The 21,116-nt window shown below is 50.0% G+C and overlaps 1 protein-coding gene across 2 annotated transcripts; it reads right to left on the reverse strand.

Moving 5' to 3' along the window:
• Window positions 1–114: 114 nt before the first annotated feature.
• BCL6 (BCL6 transcription repressor) lies at window positions 115–19,501 on the reverse strand. Of its 2 annotated transcripts, XM_060150261.1 has the most exons (10): window positions 13,906–19,497; window positions 12,709–12,747; window positions 11,717–11,889; window positions 9,709–9,930; window positions 7,101–8,072; window positions 6,369–6,553; window positions 4,817–4,984; window positions 3,590–3,720; window positions 3,338–3,475; window positions 115–397 (listed from the first exon to the last, which is right to left on the reverse strand). In XM_060150261.1, exons 3-10 carry the CDS (start codon window positions 11,875–11,877, stop codon window positions 254–256), a joined length of 2,121 nt encoding a protein of 706 aa, XP_060006244.1. In that variant the 5' UTR covers window positions 11,878–11,889; window positions 12,709–12,747; window positions 13,906–19,497; the 3' UTR covers window positions 115–253. The 2 variants fall into 2 exon arrangements, with proteins under 2 accessions (XP_060006244.1, XP_060006245.1); XM_060150262.1 differs by lacking the exon at window positions 4,817–4,984 and having other exon boundaries at window positions 13,906–19,501.
• Between the last annotated feature and the right edge of the window lie 1,615 nt (window positions 19,502–21,116).

Genomic DNA, 21,116 nt, shown 5'->3' on the forward strand with positions numbered 1-21,116 from the left:
CTGACATGGTTCGCCTTACACATAGGAGAAGAAGCAGTATTATTTTCTTAATGTTTTACGGCAGTGGGGGAGGGGAGCGGCCGTGGCTCCCCCTCCCCCCGCCCCTCCCCCACCCCCCCACTCCCCCAGCTATGATTTGCACTAGTGGATGAAAGAGGCACTACATCATGGGATGAACATGGTAAAGTGTTACAGTATCCTTTGGGTAGATTCTGAGAAGGGGCTCGAATGGAAAGCATCAACACTCCATGCTTCAGCAGGCTTTGGGGAGCTCCGGGGGCAGGTCAGTGGCGGACACACGGTATTGCACCTTGGTGTTGGTAATGGCACCGTGCTTCTGGCGCAAGTGAAGACGCAGCTGGCTTTTGTGACGGAAATGCAGGTTACATTTCTCACACTGGAAGAGAACCAGAGGCAAACTGTTAGTCATCAACTCAAGAAACATGTCATTACTCAAGGACCTTGAGAAGGAGAGATTCTCCCTTCAAGGGATGGGGCAGCTCTTCCCTCTGGAAGGCCAGTTTGAGAACCCACATGAATTCTGGCTTCTGCTAAGGGACAAGTAAGCTGTGTACAAATGTCCCTTCCTTGCTTTCCAAAGTGTTGGTCATGCTTTTACCCCACTTGAGATGAATTTCCCTGCTTCAGCTCCACAAGTTCAAGTCTAAACCAAAAATGCAGTTCCGATGCAGACTCCCCAAATTTTTAAGGCTTTCCTGAATCCCTCCAGGATGAAAATAATCCCTCTTTCCTTTGACTTCTGTAAGATTTCTAGCCTTGCCATGTAATGCCAGATAGCCTTGCCAACCCATGCATTAGCATCCTTCTCAGGTAGGGAATCCTTTGATGGTGGTGAGCACTTCTTACTAAACTTTATAATATTCCCAGTTCCTAATAGAATATACCTCAGACAATTATGCAATAAATCTGAACATATTTGGATAAATGGATTAGAACAGTCTGAATTCATAAAAATTCTGGAATCTAGGATATGCTTAAAAAATACAGTTATATTCCTTTAAGTTAGTGTGTACACCTCAGATCAGCTAAGAAGGCATTAGCAAGCAGAGCTGTTTCTTGCTTTGATTCAATGAATGGATGATAATGGTTTTAGTGGGAAAGTTCTTTAAAAATAAAATGGATGAGTAAATATAATGGGGTAACCTGATGCAATCCTGGAACAGAAAAATATTTTAGGTAAAAGCTAAGAAAACCCAAATAAAGTATGGACTTTAGTTAATCATAACATACCAGAATGGGTTCATTAGTTGTGATAAATGTACCCTAGTAGGAAGACGTTAGCAACAGGGGAAAACTGGGTACATACGGGAACTCTCCATACTATCTTTGCAACTTTTCTATAGATCTAAAACTATCCCCTAGGGGCTTCCCTGGTGGCGCAGTGGTTGAGAGTCCGCCTGCCGATGCAGGGGACATGGGTTCGTGCCCCGGTCTGGGAGGATCCCACATGCCGTGGAGCGGCTAGGCCCGTGAGCCATGGCTGCTGAGCCTGCGCGTCCGGAGCCTGTGCTCCGCAACGGGAGAGGCCGCAACAGTGAGAGGCCCGCGTACCGCAAAAAAAAAAAAAAAAAGCACAAAAAACTATCCCCTAATAAAAGTGTAATAAAATATGTTCATATAGAGAATATGTTTTAAAATAAAAATGGAAATATATATTAAAAAAAAGGAAATATATTTAGAAAAATTAAATGGGCAGGCAGTGAGTAGAAAGAGCCCCGGTCTTGGGAGACAAGGGCCCCTCATATCAATGGCACCCACCGCTGTGCGTCCTGAGTGCGGCATTTCTCTCTGAGCCTTGGCTTTTCCTTCTGTAAGGGACTGAGTCAATACACTCTGAAGGTCACTCTTAATTCTGACATTCCTGTGCATCTAAACACCCACAAAATAATTGAAACAGCAAATATGTACTGGACTATGGGCCAAGCACTGTTCTGAACACTTCAGGGAATCTATTAATTTAATATGACTCCATGAGGTAGGTGTTATTATCAGGCTAATTTTACAGATGAGGAAATTAAGGTACAGAGAGGATAATTAATTTGCCCAAGAACAAAAGCAAGTAAGAAGATATTCACTCAAGGATTGATAAACAACTGAATGAAAGTAACCACCTTTTCAGGTTAACATTTGTGATATGGGTTAACGATTCATTCATTCGTCCTTGTGCCCATCACGACCTAGAGCAATGCCATAAACTCAGCAAAGCCAGCCTCATCTATAACAGTAGTTTCCACATCTGTAAACCATGGGACTCTTTTTTCAAATTAAATGGAAACTGGAAAGGGAAAGAGACTGCTACTGTCTCATTCCCGTCCTGTCCTGCGGGGTTGCAGAACCTCAATGATTGAAAGAGCACAGTTTGAAAACTGCTCATCTACAGCACCCTCACTATTTCATAGAGAAAGAAAACTGTGGCCCAGTGAGAGGGTCAGGGTTTGCCCACAGCCCTAAAAAGGGTCATTGTCAAAGCTGGAATAAGAACCCAGATATCTCAGCTACCTGGCCAGTATCTTTCCCCTTTACAGCAGAGATCGGCAAACTGTTTCTGTAAAGAGCCAGACAGTAAATATTTTACACTTTGTGGGCCTGATATTCTCTGACACAACTACTCAGCTCTGCATTATAGTGTGAAAGAGGCCAGAGACATACGTAAACAAGTGAGCCTGGCTGTGTGCCAACAAAACCTTATTTGTGGACATTGAAATTTAAATTTTATATAATTTGTATGTCACAAAATATTATTCTTTTGATTTCTTTTTAGCCATTTGAAAGTATAAAAACCATTCTTAGCTCATGGAATTTCAAAAATTAGCCCACAAGCCATAGTTGGCTGAGATCCTGCCCTAGAACACTGTGATTCCAATGGCCCGATCATGGCCTTTCGCTGCTGGTCACCTGCAGTTGCCTTTTCTCTGTTTTTTTCCCTTGTATCACCACATTCTTCTGGTTCTCCTCCTACCCTATTGACTGCCCCTTCTCAAACACCTTAGCTCCTCTGAAGTAGACATCTAGCCCAGTTTAGGGCTGTGCTGGAAGCACTCAATAAGCGATTGTGGAATGAATGAATGACTCTGATATCTATGTATTCACAATCCAGACCTCTTTCCTAAGGCCCGGATCACCTAGCCCAACACCTCCACTTTAAAGATGAGCAAACTAAGACTCAGGCCAAGGTCAAGCTGGTTGTCTTAGGACCATTAGAGTTCAGTGGTCATCCCACTGCGTGCCTGAGATTAGAGCAAACAGTCCTGCGGCCCCAGCCCTCCACCTCCGCACCCATCCCAGGCCAGCCAGCAGCCACGAGAGGCTAACGTACATGGTAAGGTTTCTCTCCCGTGTGGATTCGCAGGTGGCTCTTCAGAGTCTGAAGGTGCCGGAAACGGGTGCCACAGATTTCACAGGGATAGGGCTTCTCGCCAGTGTGGATGAGCACGTGGGCACGGAGGTGGGCCACCTGCGCAGGAGAGCAAAGAGCGAAGTGAGAGGCTCTGCCGGGGTGGGCTACAGACACGCCGCAGCCTCTCAGCGGCACCCGGGGCTAGGGTCCTTCCCCACGCCCTCTGCTCACCTGGACAAATCTGGCTCCGCACGTTTCGCACTTGTAGGGCTTCTCTCCGGAGTGAATTCGGGTGTGGGTTTTCAGGTTGGCTGGCCGGTTGAACTGGGCCCCGCAGATGTTACAGCGATAGGGCTTCTCACCTGTTACCGAGAGAAGGGGAAAAGGCAAGCCACGCTCAGCAGAGGTCTCCACAGTCCCCGGGCCCTGGATTTCAAAGCAAGCTGCCCTTCCTGGGGCCACTTTGGCTTTCCTTCCCTTGGAAGATGTCAGAGAGAGGCGTCAGGGGTTGGCCACCCCTGCCTGCCAACCCTCTCTTACACACGCACCAGCACACCTCGCCCACGGCCAGGCTCAAGAAGCAGGTGGTGACGTGGAGGGAGGGAAAGGACGCAGGGTGTGGGACAAGGAGGGAGCGAGGTTCCAAAAACCAGCCTTTTCATGGGGATTATCTAACTGTGGGACATGGACATGTCACTCTCCTTCTCTGGGCCTCAGTTTCCCTCTCTGGGACCCGAGGGGTGAGTTTAGATGACCTGGAAGGCTCTTCTAGCTCTTCCCTCGGGTGAGACTGATTCAGTCATCAACCCACTCCCCAGAGAGACACAATCAGGCCGCTCTAGTTTCTCTCCTTGAGAACAAACACGCTTTTCCGCTTGTGGCAACTACAGCTGGATTCCATTTGCACGAGAGCTGGGGCCCGAGTTGGAGTAGTTGCTCAGACAGAGGAAACCAATAGAAGGGCTGAGCCTTCCTTCATGGAAAGTTTCTGGGATAATAGACCCATTTAAAATACCAGGAGAGAGTCAACTTTGGACAACTATCAGGTTATTAGACGCTACCTGGGAAAGGAATGTGAGTTGATAAGGAACAAGCCCTTAGAGGGAATCAAGAGGCCTTTAGCGTTTTTCTGATTTATAAAAACCGAATCGACTTTGCCCCTCTCAGCCAAAGTTTCTTCCCCTGTGCAGTGGGATTAACACTTCTGACCCCAGCAAAGGTGGAGAAGCAAGACAGAGCCTGTCAGAGGAAAGACAAAGGATGTGGGGAGTGGCTGGGTCACTAAGCAAAGACGTGGCCGGGCTAGGCCCGCACTCAGGCCAGGGCAGCACCTGCCCCCTGCTTCACCCCACAGGGCACTGAGGCCCTACACTGCTTTCTCGAGAATGCTCTCCCCGTCCTGCCCCTGGGGAACCCTGGTGAGCTCGGGGGGTGGGGGCAGGGTGTACAGGGCCATACCCGTGTGGACGGTCTTGTGGCTGGCGAGGTTGCCCTTGTAGCGAAAGGAGGCCTGGCAGCGGTCACACTTGTAGGGTTTGTCACTGTGGGTCTGCAGCGTATGCCTCTTGAGGGAGGCCTCCTCAGAAAAGCGGCAGTCACACTCATTGCAGAAGAAGGCCCCGTTCTCTGTCGGAGGGTGGGAGGGGGCACCAGCGTCAGCACCACAAGGAAGGGAGGGAGGGCTCTGAGGCCTCCCCACTCTGGAGCTCCCCCGAGGGCCAAACTGAGCCCCCAGCGCCCTGTCTGCCCAGGGTTCACGGGAGCCCAGAGCAAAGGGCCTGTGCGGATTCTCTTTTTCTTAGCATTTAGAGTCTCGATCGTGGAGGCGAAAGGAGACAGATTTGAAGATTAAGGTATAGGAGGGAAACTCAAACCCACAGGTACCCACATGGCCTGCGCCAGCTTGAGGAAAGCTTGGCACCTCCTTCTCTCGAGAGCTCTGAGAACTGACTTTCCTTATCAGGTCATAGTTCTACTTACATTCATACACAGAAGCCCTCGGGTAAGACAGCCTCTGTCTGTGTCTCTATCTCCAAAATCAGGATAATAAAGCCCTGTCCTGCCTACCTCGCAGGATCACGTTGTATAACATAAAGCATCATAGGAATGTAAGATATGAATCAAAGTCAAAGATACTCTGAGGTCATCAAAGGAGGAATTAATGATGACCATGGTCACCCTTGCACCTATCTGGACTTCATGTCTCCCAAACAGTTTGAGATAGGGAGACCAAAGATGATGGTGGAAGTAGAAACACAGGCCCAGAGAGAAGGAACTGGAGTGTAGAGCAAAGGCAAATGGCCACGGGGCCAGGAGGGGACAGCCCCTGCTCTCCCAACTATCGGCCCGTGACCCTGTGCCAAGCCTCTGAGTGTAAATAACTAATTTTTTCTTTTGTTTTAACAATTTGGAAATGACACATCATGGTGGTTTACCCCTGAAGAGGCATCACTGGGCTATCCTGTTACAGACAGAGCTGGAGGAAGAGGTAAAAACTGGGGAGGCCAGTCACACACTACCCAGAAACGTCAATTAATAATCAGTTCAACTAATCGAATTCAGCTGACAATAACTGAGCGCCTACTCTGTGCTAGACTCACTTGGCCCGATGGGAAATGCAGGCATGAATGAGGCCGGATGCTTCTCCTTCTGGAACGTACAGCCTAGCAGGGTGAACCAACATGCACACCAATCGGTTGGGGTCCAGTGGGCCTGAGAAGGCTCCGGGAGCTAGTTATAGCCAGCCCCACAGCCAACTTTGCTGGAAGGAAGCTGAAAAGGCTGTGTGGTCCTTCTGCAGTCCCCCAGATTAACTCAAATTCCCCAGCCCTTGCTTTGGTCAACTAGTTCCCTACGAGGTCAAGAGTGGGACTATGGGTTGCTGATTTAAATGCCATTGGACTTCCAACCAGGGGCTTCTCCCAACCAATGACAACAGCGTAAATAAAATGGAAACACAAGGCCTGTGGAGCAGAGGCAGAGGCCAGGGGAGGGAGGGGAAGGAACTCACCACAGCTGGAATCTGAGTACTCAGACTGGGTCTCTCCCAGCTCCTCGGGGAACGTGGGACCAGTGGCGTGGAGGCACATCTCTGCGTGCTGCGGGGACTGAGAGCCACAGGACGTGCACTTGGGGGCGTGCAGGTAGAGCGGAGAGTGGCTCTCACTGCTGCTGCGTGGGGAGCCGGTCAGTGACCTGTGCAGGGGGGAGGAAAGGGCCTCAGCAGCTGGAGCAGGGCAGAGCGCTCTGCCTGGCATTTTTGCATCCCCTCTTCCCTGTGCTCAGGGCAGCCCAGAGGCCAGTTGGAATCTGACGCCACAGAGTTATTTATCCCCAAGCCTACCTCCAAATAGCAGACACATCGAGTTCACTGATGGGGGCCACACCGAGCCCAAACTCCACTCCCGGGCCCAGTTTCCTCCCCTCAGTGCTACAGTCCACAGCCTCCCTCGGTCCAAGGCAAGTAAGAGGACTCCCCCCTGCCACAGAGATTGCAGGAGCTTGGGATTCTTGGAATGCTCATCTACCATGGAGGGGAATTCTCTCTCTCTGTGAAAATATACCGAAGCTCAAGGTCCTTCCTCACTTAGGCCAATTCAATCAATAGGCCTTGGCCCATACCTCCAATGCGCTCAGCATTTCAGGCAAGAGCAGAACACAGCGCCCTGCACCCATCAGAAGGGACCCCAGAACCCTGCCCCAGTGAGCCCCGACGCCAGGTCCAGACTGCCTCTGAAATCACCTGTTGACGATGTTATTGAGCCTGCTGGCCTGTGGGATGGTGGAGTCCTCCCCACTGGTGCTGAGCTTGGTTGGGGACTGGAGGTCAAGGGTCTCGGGCTCCATGGGCGGCTGGCAGGCTGCCGGGGCAGTGTAGGCTCGAGGGGAAAGGCGGCCCAGCTCGGCCTGCTCGGGCCCCTCTGGTTTGGCATTCTGGTTGAGGCTGTTGAGCACGATGAACTTGTACTTCTTCCAGTTGCAGGCTTTGGGGTCAGTGGGGCTTTTGGCCGGAGGGGATCCGGAGGTCTGGAGGATGCAGGCGTTCTTGCTGCTGCAGGACTCCGTGGGTGAGTTGGGTTGGCAGTCGGACTTCTGGGGGCTCTGCGGGCTCACCAGACCCTTCCGGTTCAGGGGTGCATTGGGCGGCTCGAAATGCAGGGCGATCTCATCCTCCGACGAGGGCCTCTCTTCCTCTTTGCCGGCCTTGTCACAGGCGAAGTACGGGGCGCTCCGGGCCGAGGGGGCAGCAGGCTTGGGGCCCTCGGCCACACTGTAGTGCATATCACTCCGCGCCTCCTCCAGGGCTGCCTCCTTGGGTGAGTACACGTTGTTGTGGCCCACAGTGGGGGACAGCTCCATGGCCGGCCGACTGTACTCACTGGGGACTGGCCTGGCACTCTCGCAGGGGAGGGTCCGCTCCTTGGGGAAGGAGTTGGCCACAGGCATCCGGGCATCCCGCAGCTCCTCGTCGGAGAAGAGGAAGCTGCTGACCGGAAGGTGGCCATACATGGGGTACGAGGCTGGCGGCGTGGACAGGCCATTGTACAGGCTGGGCGCGAAGGCTCTGCTCTCACACCCAGGGGCGTTCCTCAGGGGCAGGCTGTTCTCCACCACCTCCCGGCCCCGATAGGCCATGAGGTCCTGGGGCATCAGCATCCGACTGTTCAGGAAGTCTTCACGGGGAGGCTTAATGGCAGGGACCATCTCTGCTTCACTGCAGGAGCAAAAAGAGAGAAGACCCCGGCCTCCAAGTCAGAACCTTCCAAGTGTTTCATAGACACTGGTCTATGAAACCACATTTGCACTTGAGTCAGTCAGACCTGGGCGATGTGGCTCTGGAGTAGGGAAACACTTGCAGTTACAAGGCAGTTCTGCTAAAAGTCTAGCAATCTAGCCCACAGCTGGGGAAACAAGGCCCAGAGAAGGGAAGTGAGTTACCCACACAATCAGTGCCTGTTTAGACGTGATTTTGCATGTTTAAGTCCCATATGTATACATATGCATGAATCTATAATTATTCAGATGTTACAGAATATAAAGCTATCAGAGTCCTTATCTCATTTCATCCTTACAGAAGGGACGTAGATCAGGAATTACTGTCTCCATTTTACACACCTGGAAACTGAGCTTCCGGGAGGGAAGAACTTATACGATGTTGGTGCTACACGTTTGGAGGGTCTTTGTTATACTGGTGCCCTGTGAAGAAGGGACTCGCTCTATATACTGCCTGGAGCCGTGGGGGAGTTTACTTTGGAGAACAGGCAGCACGTGCCAGCGTAGGAAGCCCTGGCTCTGCAGCAGCCAGACCTGGTTTCCAGTCCCTGCTGTGCCACTTAGCAGCTCTGTGACCTGGAGCAAGTTACTGAACGCTCCAAGCGCAAGGCCTGACCCAGAGAAAGCATTCATAATGATGATCTTGCCACCATTATCACCCACAGGAGACAAAGAGCTCAAGCTGCATATACTTGAAGGGACATTATGTGGGTGAAAAATAGGCCAGCTCAGTCTGATCACAGTTAACAGAGCTAGAACCAAGGAGTGAAGGTGAAGGGAGCCAGATTTCAACCCGCTGTAAAGAAGAGCTTTCAAACTATCCAAGGGAGAACTGCATGGCTCTGGGAACACTGAGTTCCTGGCTCCTGGAGATGTTCAAACAGAGGCCGCAAACCTTTCTGTCTGAGAAGGGATGCAATTATCCTGGAGTAGCTGAATCCAACGGTTCTATAGAAGTCAAGGCCCAAGTCTCTGTTCCACTTAGCAAAGCTCTTCCCTTCTTTGGCTCTCAGGTTCCTCATCTTTCCGTGATAGTCATGTCTTACCAGCCCTCAGATAGGGGGCTAGACCCAGTGAACCCTATTTAATTCAATAAATGTTCTCTCTAGTAGCAGCAGGGTGACATAAAAGATGAGTAAAGCAGCCCACAGTCTGGTGGGGGAACTAAGGGGCATATGTAAATAGTTACAGTGGAAGCCTAAAGGAGAACTAAAACATGTATGCAAATAGTGAAAACAGAGGCAAAGTCTAAAAGACAGGCAAAAGGCTTTCAGACATAGCTGAAGAGCTGAGGAAAGAGCAAAGTGATAAGTGCACAAACATCTATGAAGAAGCTGGCATCCAGGCGTGGTCTTGCAGGATGGGTGGGAGGAAAGGGTCTATCAAGTGAATGGAAGGAAGCAAGAAGTGGGGAGGCACACGGCATATCTAGGTAGCAGGAGTGTGCAAAAGCAGTGGAAAGGTAGGTTGTGGCGTATCACAGAGGATTGTTTCTTCTGTGTGCAAGCATTATCAATTGTTTCCGACCCTGTCTGATCCCTTCCATCTCCGAGGCTTCCATCTAGGCAGCAGCTCACCTGGCCTTGATGAACTTCCGGCAAGTGTCCACAACATGCTCCATCTGCAGGTACATAGCTGTGGCCATCACGGCCATGATGTTGCCCTCCCGCAGATTGAGCCGAGATGTGTACATGAAGTCCAGGAGGATGCAGAACCCCTCCGGGTTGATCTCAGGATCCAGGTTGATCACACTGAGGTTGCATTTCAGCTGGTCTGTGAAGATGCTGTAGAACAGGCCACTGTAAGACAAAGAAATGTCTCACTATAACAGACACATAGAAACTGTTATCAATTACAGTCACCACGGACGCTCAGCCCCCTCCCCTGGACCTAGCTCCAGAGCTTCCATGGCAATTAATAATAGTTGCCATTTATGGAGAATTTACTAAATCCCAGAGAGTCATTACACACCTACATACACTATCCTGTGCTCCTCATAACCTTGCAAGGTAGATTCTATCCTTCTCTCCCTTTACAAACGGGGGAACTAAGATCAAAGAGGTCAAGTGAGGGCTTCCCTGGTGGCGCAGTGGTTGAGAGTCCGCCTGCCGATGCAGGGGACGCGGGTTCGTGCCCCGGTCCGGGAAGATCCCACATGCCGCGGAGCGGCTGGGCCCATGAGCCATGGCTGCTGGGCCTGCGCGTCCGGAGCCTGTGCTCCGCAACGGGAGAGGCCACAACAGTGAGAGGCCCGCGTACCGCAAAAAAAAAAAAAAAAAAAAAAAGAGGTCAAGTGATTTTCACAAAGTCACAGAACCTGTATTCTTTTGGTCTTAACTGCACAGCTTACCAGAGCTAAATTTAGCACTCATTTGCAGTAACTACTTTGAGTCTATATCTTTGGGATAAGCATTTCTTTTCTTGTTCCATCACATTATCCTTATTTTTTAAATCTTACTGTATTTTTTTAGAAGCAAATTGGGTATTGATGACAAATAAAATGATGCCTACATCTACAGTTTACTGATTTTCTACAAGTCCATAGACTATCACAAGGTCAATACTCCTAGGAGAGCCAAGTCAGTGTCAAGCCAAGCCTCCAGGTACCATGGTGTCTGGTAGAGGAAAGAGCACTCAGTGAGAGGCCAAAATTCCGGACTGTCATCTGGATTCTGCTCTTTCTGAGCGTGTTGCCAGAAGTGAGCTAGACTTCACCCAGTAGTTAGCTAGGCAACCTTGGGTAAGAGACTTCACTTCCCTGCATCTTGGTTTCGTTCTCTGCAAAGCAGAAACAAGAGTGTCTCCCTTACAGGCCTATGGCAAGAATGAGAATGTGAAGGGGACAGATTGATGCCTGGCACGTAGTAAGCATTCGGTTAGCGTTACCTATTCTTTTTCTCTTTATATAAACCTCTCCACTATTTAAAACAAAGGTGCTTGTTGTAGATGTTGAATAAGTCCTCTACTAGCAATCAAGATCCCTGGCTCTACATCAGTTTGCCTGTGAATGTCTTCATTTTATCATCTATGAAATGGAGCTAATCGTGCCATCCGTAACACAGGCCACTATGGAGATCCAGGGAGGTGCTGTAACATAAATTGCTCTGAACACTTGAAATACTTGTCAAGTATGAAGAATTAGCCAGCTCACTTTCACCAACTTACATATGCTCGGAAACACCCATAGAAATATAGTCATGGTATAAATAAATACAGTCATAGAAAAAAAAGAGCAAAAGATCTCAAATTAACTTGCTTAAAATATTTTAAAACTCGCTTTCACTTTTCATTTTTTCACTGGTTCACTGAAGTTAGTCTCCATGTTTGCCCAAAACACATCGCTTCCGGAGACAGTATATGATTTCTTCTCCCTCTACCCCACAGAATGGAAACTCTTTCTTTTCTAAAAGTATGTTCATTCGTTTGCTTCCTGAGAACCCACTCGGCCAGGCCACGTGCTGGAGATCTGGAGAAAAATGAGATGTGATCCCAAACACAGCCAGAGGCCTCCATGCTCCACGCTGGCAGCCGGCACCATCGCTCCCCTTATATCCATCATCCACCTTCCGCTTCCAGACCCCTCACCTGCAGGCCATGAGGACCGTCTTATGGGCTCGGAACTGCTCCCGGCTCACTACTATGACAACATCCGTCAAGATGTCGCGGCTCCGGAGGCGATTAAGGTTGAGAAGAACGTCACTGGCGTGGCGGGTGAACTGGATACAGCTGTCAGCCGGCGAGGCCATTTTTTTCTTCACCTGAAAGAAAAGGTCAGAATCTTGTTAGTCCTCCAGAACCTGTTTCCTTCTTACCAGGAGTGTGAGAGCAGGTGGCTTAGCCCGCTCCCTTGTGTTTGCTTTTGAACAACTCATGGCCCATCTCTGGGCATTACTCTTCATGTCTGTACAATGAGCTAATAATCTTTAACCAACTTGTTAACAGAAAACCCTATTGGGGAAAGAGGAGGGAATGAATATTTGTTGAATGTTTTCTCCACATACCAAACACGCTGCCAGCATTGAGAGGCAGTGAGTGTGTGACAGGGGAGAGAAAGCATGCTTTGAAGGTTAGCGCATGGGCCATACCTTTTGCAGGCTGTGTGACTTGGAGCAAGCTGTTTTACGGTTTCTGGGCTTCAGTTTCCCAAAATGGGAGTAGTAATTCCTAGGCGGTTGTAAAACTTAGAGATACGTGCCTGGTCCACAGTAGATTCTCAAAAATCGTAGCTATTCTCATCGGCATCTCATTTCATTATCCCAGCCACCATCTGTCTCTCCCCTGCTAGGCTTCAGGATTGTCTGACTGTATCCTGAGCACCTAGCGCCTTGCTGGTGCATAGTAGGTGGCTAAATTAATGGGAACCGAGAAACGAGTAAGGGAATGAGTGATCGCACAACAGTGTTAAGACAGTCGAACGCAGGGGCAAAGGGGTGGGGGCTGGGTGTGACGGACAGGCAATCGGCTCTCCTTTATCTCATCTAATGAAGAGTGGCACCATTCACAGAGACACATACATTGGCAAATTAAAAGAAAAGTTTGTCCACAAAATTGTAAAGCACATAATTCAATTTACTTACCCAATGCCTTGATTCACAGTCCAAAATTTTGCTTAAAACCTGCAGGGAAGATAAAAAAGCAAACAGAAATTGATTTCATGAATGTAAGATTGTCCACTATAGTCTTATTTTAGGACACACATATTTAGTTTTACTTTGATAGCTGCAGCCTGCCAGCTGGTGCGGTTTTACCACAAGCTAGCAAACATTTTTCCCAGCTCGGCTCTTATGGAAACAATGGGCATCCAAAGCCATGCGATAATAATGTGTTTTTACCCTGAGTACTGGGAATACAATTTCATACATTAATTACATATACGTAGACACATTTATTTCCTCTCTCAGAGTAAAAAATGTATGCCATCCAAAGGCCCTTGAGTTTATGGGAAAGAAAAAAATAATAAAAGTGATGCTTTCAATACTAATGAGAATGATCCTTCAGGGGCCTAAAAACTCTGGATGAGTTTCAAAACCTGCTAAAATATTCTCTTTCAAGGCCTAGAATGACTCCACAAGGCCAACAGGGTCAACATCTTTATCCCTATTTCACTGATGACAAAACTGAAACTTGGGTTCAAGTGGCTTGCTCAGGACAAACAGCTAGGCAGTATTTCCTGACTAGCTGAAACACTTAAGACAGAATAAGGAATCTGCAGAATACAGCCTGAGATGGTATATCTACTCTTCTCTCCTTTTTTGAAATTTCCCCTCCCATCCCTCTTGGGCCTAAGACCAGATACAGGGTTACAAACTTCCGAGTTTGTGCTTCCCCCTGCTGGTGAAAGATTTAACTGTGAGGTTTAGCTGAGAACCGGCCAGGAAGCGCTTAGGAAATATGGACCCTCTCCAAACTGGTTTCTCTAAAACAAAATAATTTAAAGCATAGGTGAAAGACTATCATTTATGATCACATGTGGGCTGCAAAACAGAACAATATTTGAAACCACACACACCCCCCTTGCCCGACTTTTTTTAAAGTGTAGCCCTTTAGAGTTATCTTCCGGGTAAGGGGGCCCGAGGCCAGGGAGGTCATATTGGGCCACATAAATGGTGAGTGACCTGGCCCTAGGTCTTCTGGCTTAAATTCCTGTTCCCTTTCCAAATCAGCCTACGTGCTGTAGAACATGCAAGACAGCACCCTGATGTGGGTGAATCTCATTTTTAAGTTCCTTCCCTCACACAAGCACTTTGCCCCCATTCCAGGCTGCTGAGTCTTACCAAATGAGCACTCTAAAATGAGAGGTTTCCTTGAGTCTGTAACCAAACACTCTGACATTTCTCTGTGGTCCCAAGTGCCAGTCACTCAGTCTCATCGGCTTCAAGGTTAATGTGTGCATGTGAGTGAGTGGGGATGGGGGAAGGAAATGGGGGAAGGGAGAGGATAGAAAAAGACAAAAGAACCTATTTATTTCCTCCTCTCCCCATTCTAACTCAAGATGGGCAAAGAGAGATACACTGAATGGGTCCTAACCAAAGTCCAAGGATGGTCTCCTTGGAAAACGAATGCGGAAGACACATGTGAGGTTTATTTATAAACCTTCCCCTCTTCCCCCGTGGAAGAGATCCCTCAACCCTTCTGGAATACCTAAGGCTGCCCTGGAACAAGCTTCAAACACCATCTTGCCTGTGGATTTCCAGTCACAGACTTTTGGAACCACAGGAAGCCCAGATTTGCCATTTCACCTTGACAAGTGGCAATGACTCACTCCAGATGCGGAATGAAACAAACAAACAAAACAATTCCCCTGGGTCCACTGTCAGCCAGGCCCTAGGCTGGGCACTTTCCACTGTAAACCTCTCGGCCTGGCTTGACCAAAAGCAAGGCACATACACTAAGGCCCCTGTCCTTATTAAGTCCACTCCTTTCTCAGCTAGCTTTGTCTTCGGAGCCCCACAACTAGTGAGTATGTGGGTTACAGTGGGCGTGGGCAACGCTGCCGCCCTCTAGATGCTGCAGGTGTGGGAGCACTACAGCATCTGGTTTGGTTTTGGGGACCACTCAGCTCCTTCCCATCCATGATTGTGGCTGATAACAATACCAGCCCCCATTTGCTCGGAGGCCACCGAGGCTCCAGGGGATGTCTCGCCCAAGATCTCAGAACTAATTCCAAGCAAAGCCCAGGACGAACGCCGTCTCCTAGCTTCGGCCATCCCACCAATGCCAAACGCAAGACTCATTCCACAGAAACAACCAAGAGAGCAGAGCTGTCAAGGAGAAACTGACATCTGCAAGGGCCCAGACGTGGGCTCTCCCCACCCCAGCCAGCCCCAGTCGCGGAAACCACCAAGTGAGAGCTAAACATGGTCTTTTTCACCCCACACACTTTCCCTTTGGCGCTTTCCCTGTGTATTTTCAATGAGGCACCTTGAGAAGGCAGATCCTTTAAAGGGTCTGAAGAAGAAAAGAAGAGGGAACTCCCCCTCCAAAAAGTCAAAGAGAAAGAAGACAGCATAAAGGAGAGGGAGAGAGACAAGAGGTGAGGAGAGGAAAGCCATCCAATATGAAAGACCCCAGCCTTTCCCTCCCGCCTCCAGAGGCAGCCCCCGTCTCTTGCTCACACACAAGGGCACAAAATCGAGCCGTGCGGCCAGGGCAAGCCCGCGCAGATCCGCAGATTCGCCCACCCCCATCACACCGTACCTGTCTGCCAGGGACCGCCCACCCCCGGGCGTGCTGCCCGCACCGCGGCCCGTCCACCTCGAAGCCCCCGCAGGCGCGGCGGAGGCCCGGCGGTACCCCGGTGGCAGCCCTTAATTTGGTTACATTCAAAAAAAACTTTTCGTGCACCTCGGTAACGAACATTATGTGTGCCTTTTTTCTTTCTCTTTTTTTTTCCTGTTACGCCGTCAAGGCAGGGGGCAGTGAGGGGAATGGCACAACCCTCTCATTCCCGGAACGTAGTCGATCTCAACTCAGCGGATTTCAAAGAACACTCTCTGCCTATCGCCGGCTCCAACGAGAAGTAACTTTCCAGGAAGCTGCCGGCCCGGACGGCCGCCAGGATCGCAGCCTGCGCCGCGCGGGCCGCCGGGGATTCACCCGGCGAGGTTGGCGGAGGGGGTGGGCGCCCGGGGAGGAGGCTCGCGAGGAATACGGCACACTTTCCCCTAAATACCTCGTCCGCTCCCGGTCCAGAACTCCTACAGTTCACCTAGTTCAACCCTTTCCCCATAACAATTTTATAAATAGGGAAAGTCAGGCACAGCTGGTCTAGAACCCAGGATTTCGCGTCCAATCCCCGGCTTATTTCATGACTTCAAGTTGCCGAATTCCGGTGTTTGTTTGCCTGGTGTGTCTTTTTTTATCTTTCTTTCTCTCATTTTGCTTGCCCCCCCGCCCCTCCCCCTGTTTTAAAGGGAGTGGTTAGGCGAGGCCTCAAGGTAAAAAAGATGGAATCCCGAGGACTGAGGGTCTCCATCCAGCGCTCCCCAGCCGAGTTGGAGGAAAACTAAACCGAAAGCCCCTTCCGCCTACGTTGGCAAGAAGGCGAACCCAGCTCGGCTCGGTTTCCGCCTAAGATCTTTAGAATAGGAGCTGTCAGGCCGAACCTGGCCAGATTTCGGAATTTCCGAATCCGATTTCTCCGAAACCATAGAGAAAAGGTCGGGATTCGGCAGGGCCCTGGGCGCAAACCCTATCGCGTTCACGGGCGCGCTCCAAGGTTGCCTCGCCTTCCCGTGGCCTTTCTCGGAATTATAATCCCTGGGCGCCATCGCCTAATCGGTCTCAGTATCGGGCTCCGAGGGGCACTTTTGGGGGCCGGGAGGTGGGGAGTAGGGGGCGCGAAAGATGCAACCTGTAAGGCCGCAGTCCACTCCTAAAACTGGCGGGTAGCGTCACAGTGCGCCGCGCATCACATCAGCAGCGGAGGCGGGGTCAGTAAAGACTGGGCCTCTCTGGCTTCATAAAATCCCACTTTCTCATCCCTTCGCCCGGTGGGATAAAGGTGAAAGCGAAGGCTGAAATTTAATATGGGATGGGATGAGAATCTAGGAAGGGAAGCTAAAATTAAGTAAATGCATTTATTGGAAATTAGGAGGCCAGTGGTTCCAGGACTAGCTCAAACCTAATCATGTTTTACCGCTGCCTAACACTAGAGGGAGCCCTCCATCAAGGCTTAAAACCGACAACTCCTTGTCGCCCCGCCCCTCCTTCCCATTGACCTAGTTTAGACACAGTCTCCCGATTTGGAGAATGCCTTCCGCCCTTCCCCCTTCAATATCCCGTTCGGGTTTTGGATTATTGGTCATCTAATAACTCCAATAACTCGTTGAGAAATCCAAAGGAGAATCTGGAAGTGCGGAGCACTCTTTAGGGGCAGGGACGGGGGATCTTAATAAGGTTGGAGCTGCCGCAGTGGAACCAGCATCAGGGCTCCTTTCGGAGCGCTCCCTTTCTCCGCAGCGTCTCAGCTAATGAGCTGCTCGGGTCTAGCCATGGTGATCTGGAGGTGGCGGGGTAGGGTCAAACCGCCGAGTTGTTTTTGTTTGGGGGGAGAAACACTCCTCGCACTCTTGGCTGGGGGGCGGGAGGGTAGGAAGACAGTAGATGAAAGTGAATTTGATAACGCGGTGGCCTTGGCAGTCGCTTTGGGTGACCGAGGAGGTGTTCAGGGACATTATGTCCTGACTTTCATTTCTATCACACTTCCTGCCAACAGCGCTCTTGCAAGCCTGCAAGCTTCTAGGAAATGCAATAAAATAGAGGGATGTGTTTTATCATCAAGATCTGAAGAGGAGCTGCAGAAAGGACGCTCCCCAGGCGCCCAGCTCGTGACAGCCTTCCAGAAAGGGCCGGCAGTCGATGCCAGCCGACCACGAGCAAAGATATTTTGGCCATCCTGGCTGGACCGGACTCGGCCTTTGCAAAAAGTCTGGCGGGAGAGGGGGGAGGCATGATCTCCCCAGACAAACAATGCCTTTAAAAATCCGATCTGGACAGAAGTCAGCCAAGGTCTTTATTCACGTTAATGAAGATGGAAGGCACTAACTGTCCTTGGAAAGCGATGAGTCAAACTTGACCGCTCTTCAAACCCGTCCCCAGATTCGTTTCCAACCCGAACAGAGGCGCGTTTCTCCGACGCGGCCTCCAACAGCTCCCGCAGCGGGAGAGGCGGAACTCGATTCCGGCGGACCAGGGCGGTGGAAACAACGGCTTCTCCCGCGGGTGTGCGCTCCTGCGGTCGCTAGGGGCCGCCAGCACTCGGTCGCGCGTTTGCCATCTTAAAATTTGAGCTCCGAGAAAGAAAACTTTGCTGAGAAGCTGTTGTGGATTTCACTCTGCCGGTCCATAGGACCCACACACACACAACTGATTTCTCGCCAAGCCACTAAACAAAGTTTGGAAAGAAGGGGAAGAGAGCTATTTCAGGATCCAAATGTGAGCCTCGGGAGCAGCGAGGTGCATCTCTGCAAGTCTAGGGACTGGGCTTTAATCACGCCCTAACACAACGCACAGCCCCCTCCCAAGAAATAAGACTCCCACCCCTGAGCACTACCGTAGGCTTTTCATGTCTGTGACTGAAAATCTTGGGCCATGCTTTCTAAACAAATTCCTCGGGGACAGCTGGGGAACCCTTTCCAACAATGGTTACCTAAGAGGTTAAAATCATGGCTCCCTCTGACTTCTGCTCCTTTCTCTTAGATAACTCAAAGGGGCGGAGATAAACTCGCCTTTGACTTTAAGTCACTGACCTGGAATTCAGAAGCTTAAAATCTGGTTCCGGTTAGGTCACTAACTCGCCATTAACCCTCTCATCAGGCCTGTTTCCTCAACTGTAAAGCGATATATGTCCTAGAGCCCCTGTGGCATCCCTCCAGTATTGACTTTTCCGGGGGAGAGGCCACAGAGACTGGGAAATCGTGTTTTCAGAATCGGGTACTTTTCGGTTCTCTTAGCGGAGACAGATGCCCGTCGCTGAGTGGCTGTGAATGGAGCAAGCATCCTTAGGCTTTCTAATTTTCATCCATCGTACCAAAACTTTGGAGGTTGGGTGTCATCCTCATTGGAGGGTACCCTCCCCTCTGTCAGTCCTAGCACCTGGTTGGGATACTTGGGGACCCGTAGGTGACGCGGTCGGTCCACTGCCCTAGGCGGGGAACTCAGCCAGGACCCACCACTAGGTGGCGGACTCAGTCCGTGCGAAAATCGCCGCGCGGCCACAGCCTTCCACACCCGACTGCCCCCCACCTTTTTGCTGTTGTTGTCTCTTAAGGGAAGGGGGGGTGCCTCCATAGGGCAAAGCTGGAAAACACTGAATTTACTAGATGTAATTCCTTCTTCCCGATGCTCAGGCCTCTAGCAACCAAAACGCGGTATCTGGAGCTGCGTTCATGTAGTATACCTTGATTCTTCCAGCCCGAAAGGCTGAATGTATTGGGAAGAGAAAGAAAGGGTGCACATGTCTTCAAAAAGCAGAAGGCAGTCAACGGCATTACCAGAGCTTTCTACCAAACACTGGTCGACCAGCAAAACAGTAGGGAATAAACTGATTCCCACGTAGAAAAGGGGTCCTGGAGGCCAAGGGCAGGCTTAACAGCGCTCGGCTAAGCCGGGGATGGGGGAGTGGGGATGAGTTGGTCTTTTGGTGGGGCTCTCGTCTCAGAGTGGGAGGCGGGGAGGGTTGGGAGGAGCCGTTCCTGGCTTCCAGTGGGGCGAAGAGAAACCGGCTAGCTTTCCCACAACACAGCACCCTCGCTCGGATCACTGCGGTGGCTTTCCCACTTGTTGCGCAGTGCAGGCAACTGGCACGCGCCACACTACTTTGACTCCCAGAAGACTCCAAACCCGGCTACGGATCAGCCTACCATTGCCCCAGTCCATCCACAAACCTCCCTCCCCGACCCACCCCCGCATACACCATCTTCAACCGCCAGCAAAACTACAGGACTTCCAGTCGCTATGGTTTTTTACACCAAAACATTCCTCCTTGTCTCAATATCAGACAGACAGTAGAATTCGGGTGCCCTGAGAGGTCAAGTCCAAGAGGGAAGGGGGGCTACCTCCGCCAGGAGAACTCCCCTACTTAAAGCCAACCAGGCAAGCCTCCCCGAGAGAGCGCGCGCGCGCGCGCGCGCACACACACACACACACACACTCGAACTACTTCGCCTATTACGACACCATCCTAGCTTTTCTCCCTCCTTTTGAGAGATCAACTACAAAGTCCTTGTTTAAAAAGCTACTTTTATCTCCCCTTCCTAAAGAAAAAAAAATCCTCAAAAGGTCATTTCACAACATTTTTCAAATATTTGACTTTTGCAAATAGATAGTTTCACCCACCGAGGGGTGGCGCTGCCGCACCACCTCCTCTGAATCGCTAAATTTTTCACAACAAAGTGGGTTGTGAGTGTGGCTACCCGGCAAAGGAGAGAGGGAAGGAAGAATTTTGACATCTAGCCATGGCTACCATTTACTCAACCAATAACTGGAACTCTTTAAGGCTCAGCAAACGACAGCTTAAGAGTTTGGAGTCCCATTCCTGTCAACCAAACCCACAATAAAAATGGGACAGGCTTTTCAAGAAAGCAAGGGGTAGAACCCTTCAAAATTGAGCATAGAGGAAATGGCCAATTGGAGAATTCCCACTTCGGGCTGCCTTCTTCAAGTTGCCCGGTTTTTACAAACAGCTACTAGCCTTATTGTCACTATCAACAGACCCTTAAAACCAGTCAGTGCTTGGGCCTGCAGTATTGGAAATCTTCCAAATAGGATATTGGAACCTTCTATTTATAAGTGGGGGGAGGGAGGACTATTTCCCATCTTCAGGTTTCTATTTTGGCCTGAAGACTCAACTACAGTCATTTTAGCAAGGGAATGCCCATCTCCTGGTACTCCCTTTCCATTTCCTCCTCCCCCAGAGACAAATATCTTTTCTCCTTTTAAAAGAAAACACACATATATTTTAAAGCAAGAATGTGATTTCACCTCGTTCCTCTGAGCTCATGTTTGCTACCTCCAGGAATAGCGGGTGGACTAGGGCCAGATGAACTTCAACTTGGGTTGCAGATTTACGAGGCTCTGTTCCTGTGCCAAAGGCTCTTAGTAGTAAATAATGAGCAAAATAGATACCTGTCTCCTGACAGATCCTGCGGGCCCCCCCTTACTTTTTTTTAAAGTTATTTATTAAAACCACACACACCTTGCAAAGAAAAAGGGAAACTGGCAGTCTCTGTAGAGGAAGCCGGTGGCATCGCTCAGAGCCACAAACTGTATTTCTAAACAGCCCTTTCCCTGGTTCCTTCTCTCCTGCCCCACTTTTTTTCTTTTTACTTTTTTTTTAAGTAAAAAAATGCATCTACTGACATTTTACTTAAAAAAAAAAAAGAAAAAGACTAAAGCATTACAAGATTTACCTCCTGGAAACTATAAACTGAACAAAAAATCCATAAAGGATTAAATCAGTTTCCTGGCGGGGGGGGGGATGACC

This window comes from Lagenorhynchus albirostris, chromosome 5 (genome assembly GCF_949774975.1).
Source record: "Lagenorhynchus albirostris chromosome 5, mLagAlb1.1, whole genome shotgun sequence".
Lineage (NCBI taxonomy): Eukaryota > Metazoa > Chordata > Mammalia > Artiodactyla > Delphinidae > Lagenorhynchus > Lagenorhynchus albirostris.

Excerpts from the sequence above, each read along its gene's own strand:
- BCL6 (XM_060150261.1), bottom strand. The coding sequence starts at position 11,877 with ATGGCCTCGCCGGCTGACAGCTGTATCCAGTTCACCCGCCACGCCAGT. Across the intron at positions 8,073-9,708 it reads CGGAAGTTCATCAAGGCCAG|TGAAGCAGAGATGGTCCCTG; the intron begins GTGAGCTGCTGC and ends TTGCTCCTGCAG. Across the intron at positions 6,554-7,100 it reads CTCAATAACATCGTCAACAG|GTCACTGACCGGCTCCCCAC; the intron begins GTGATTTCAGAG and ends CCCCCTGCACAG.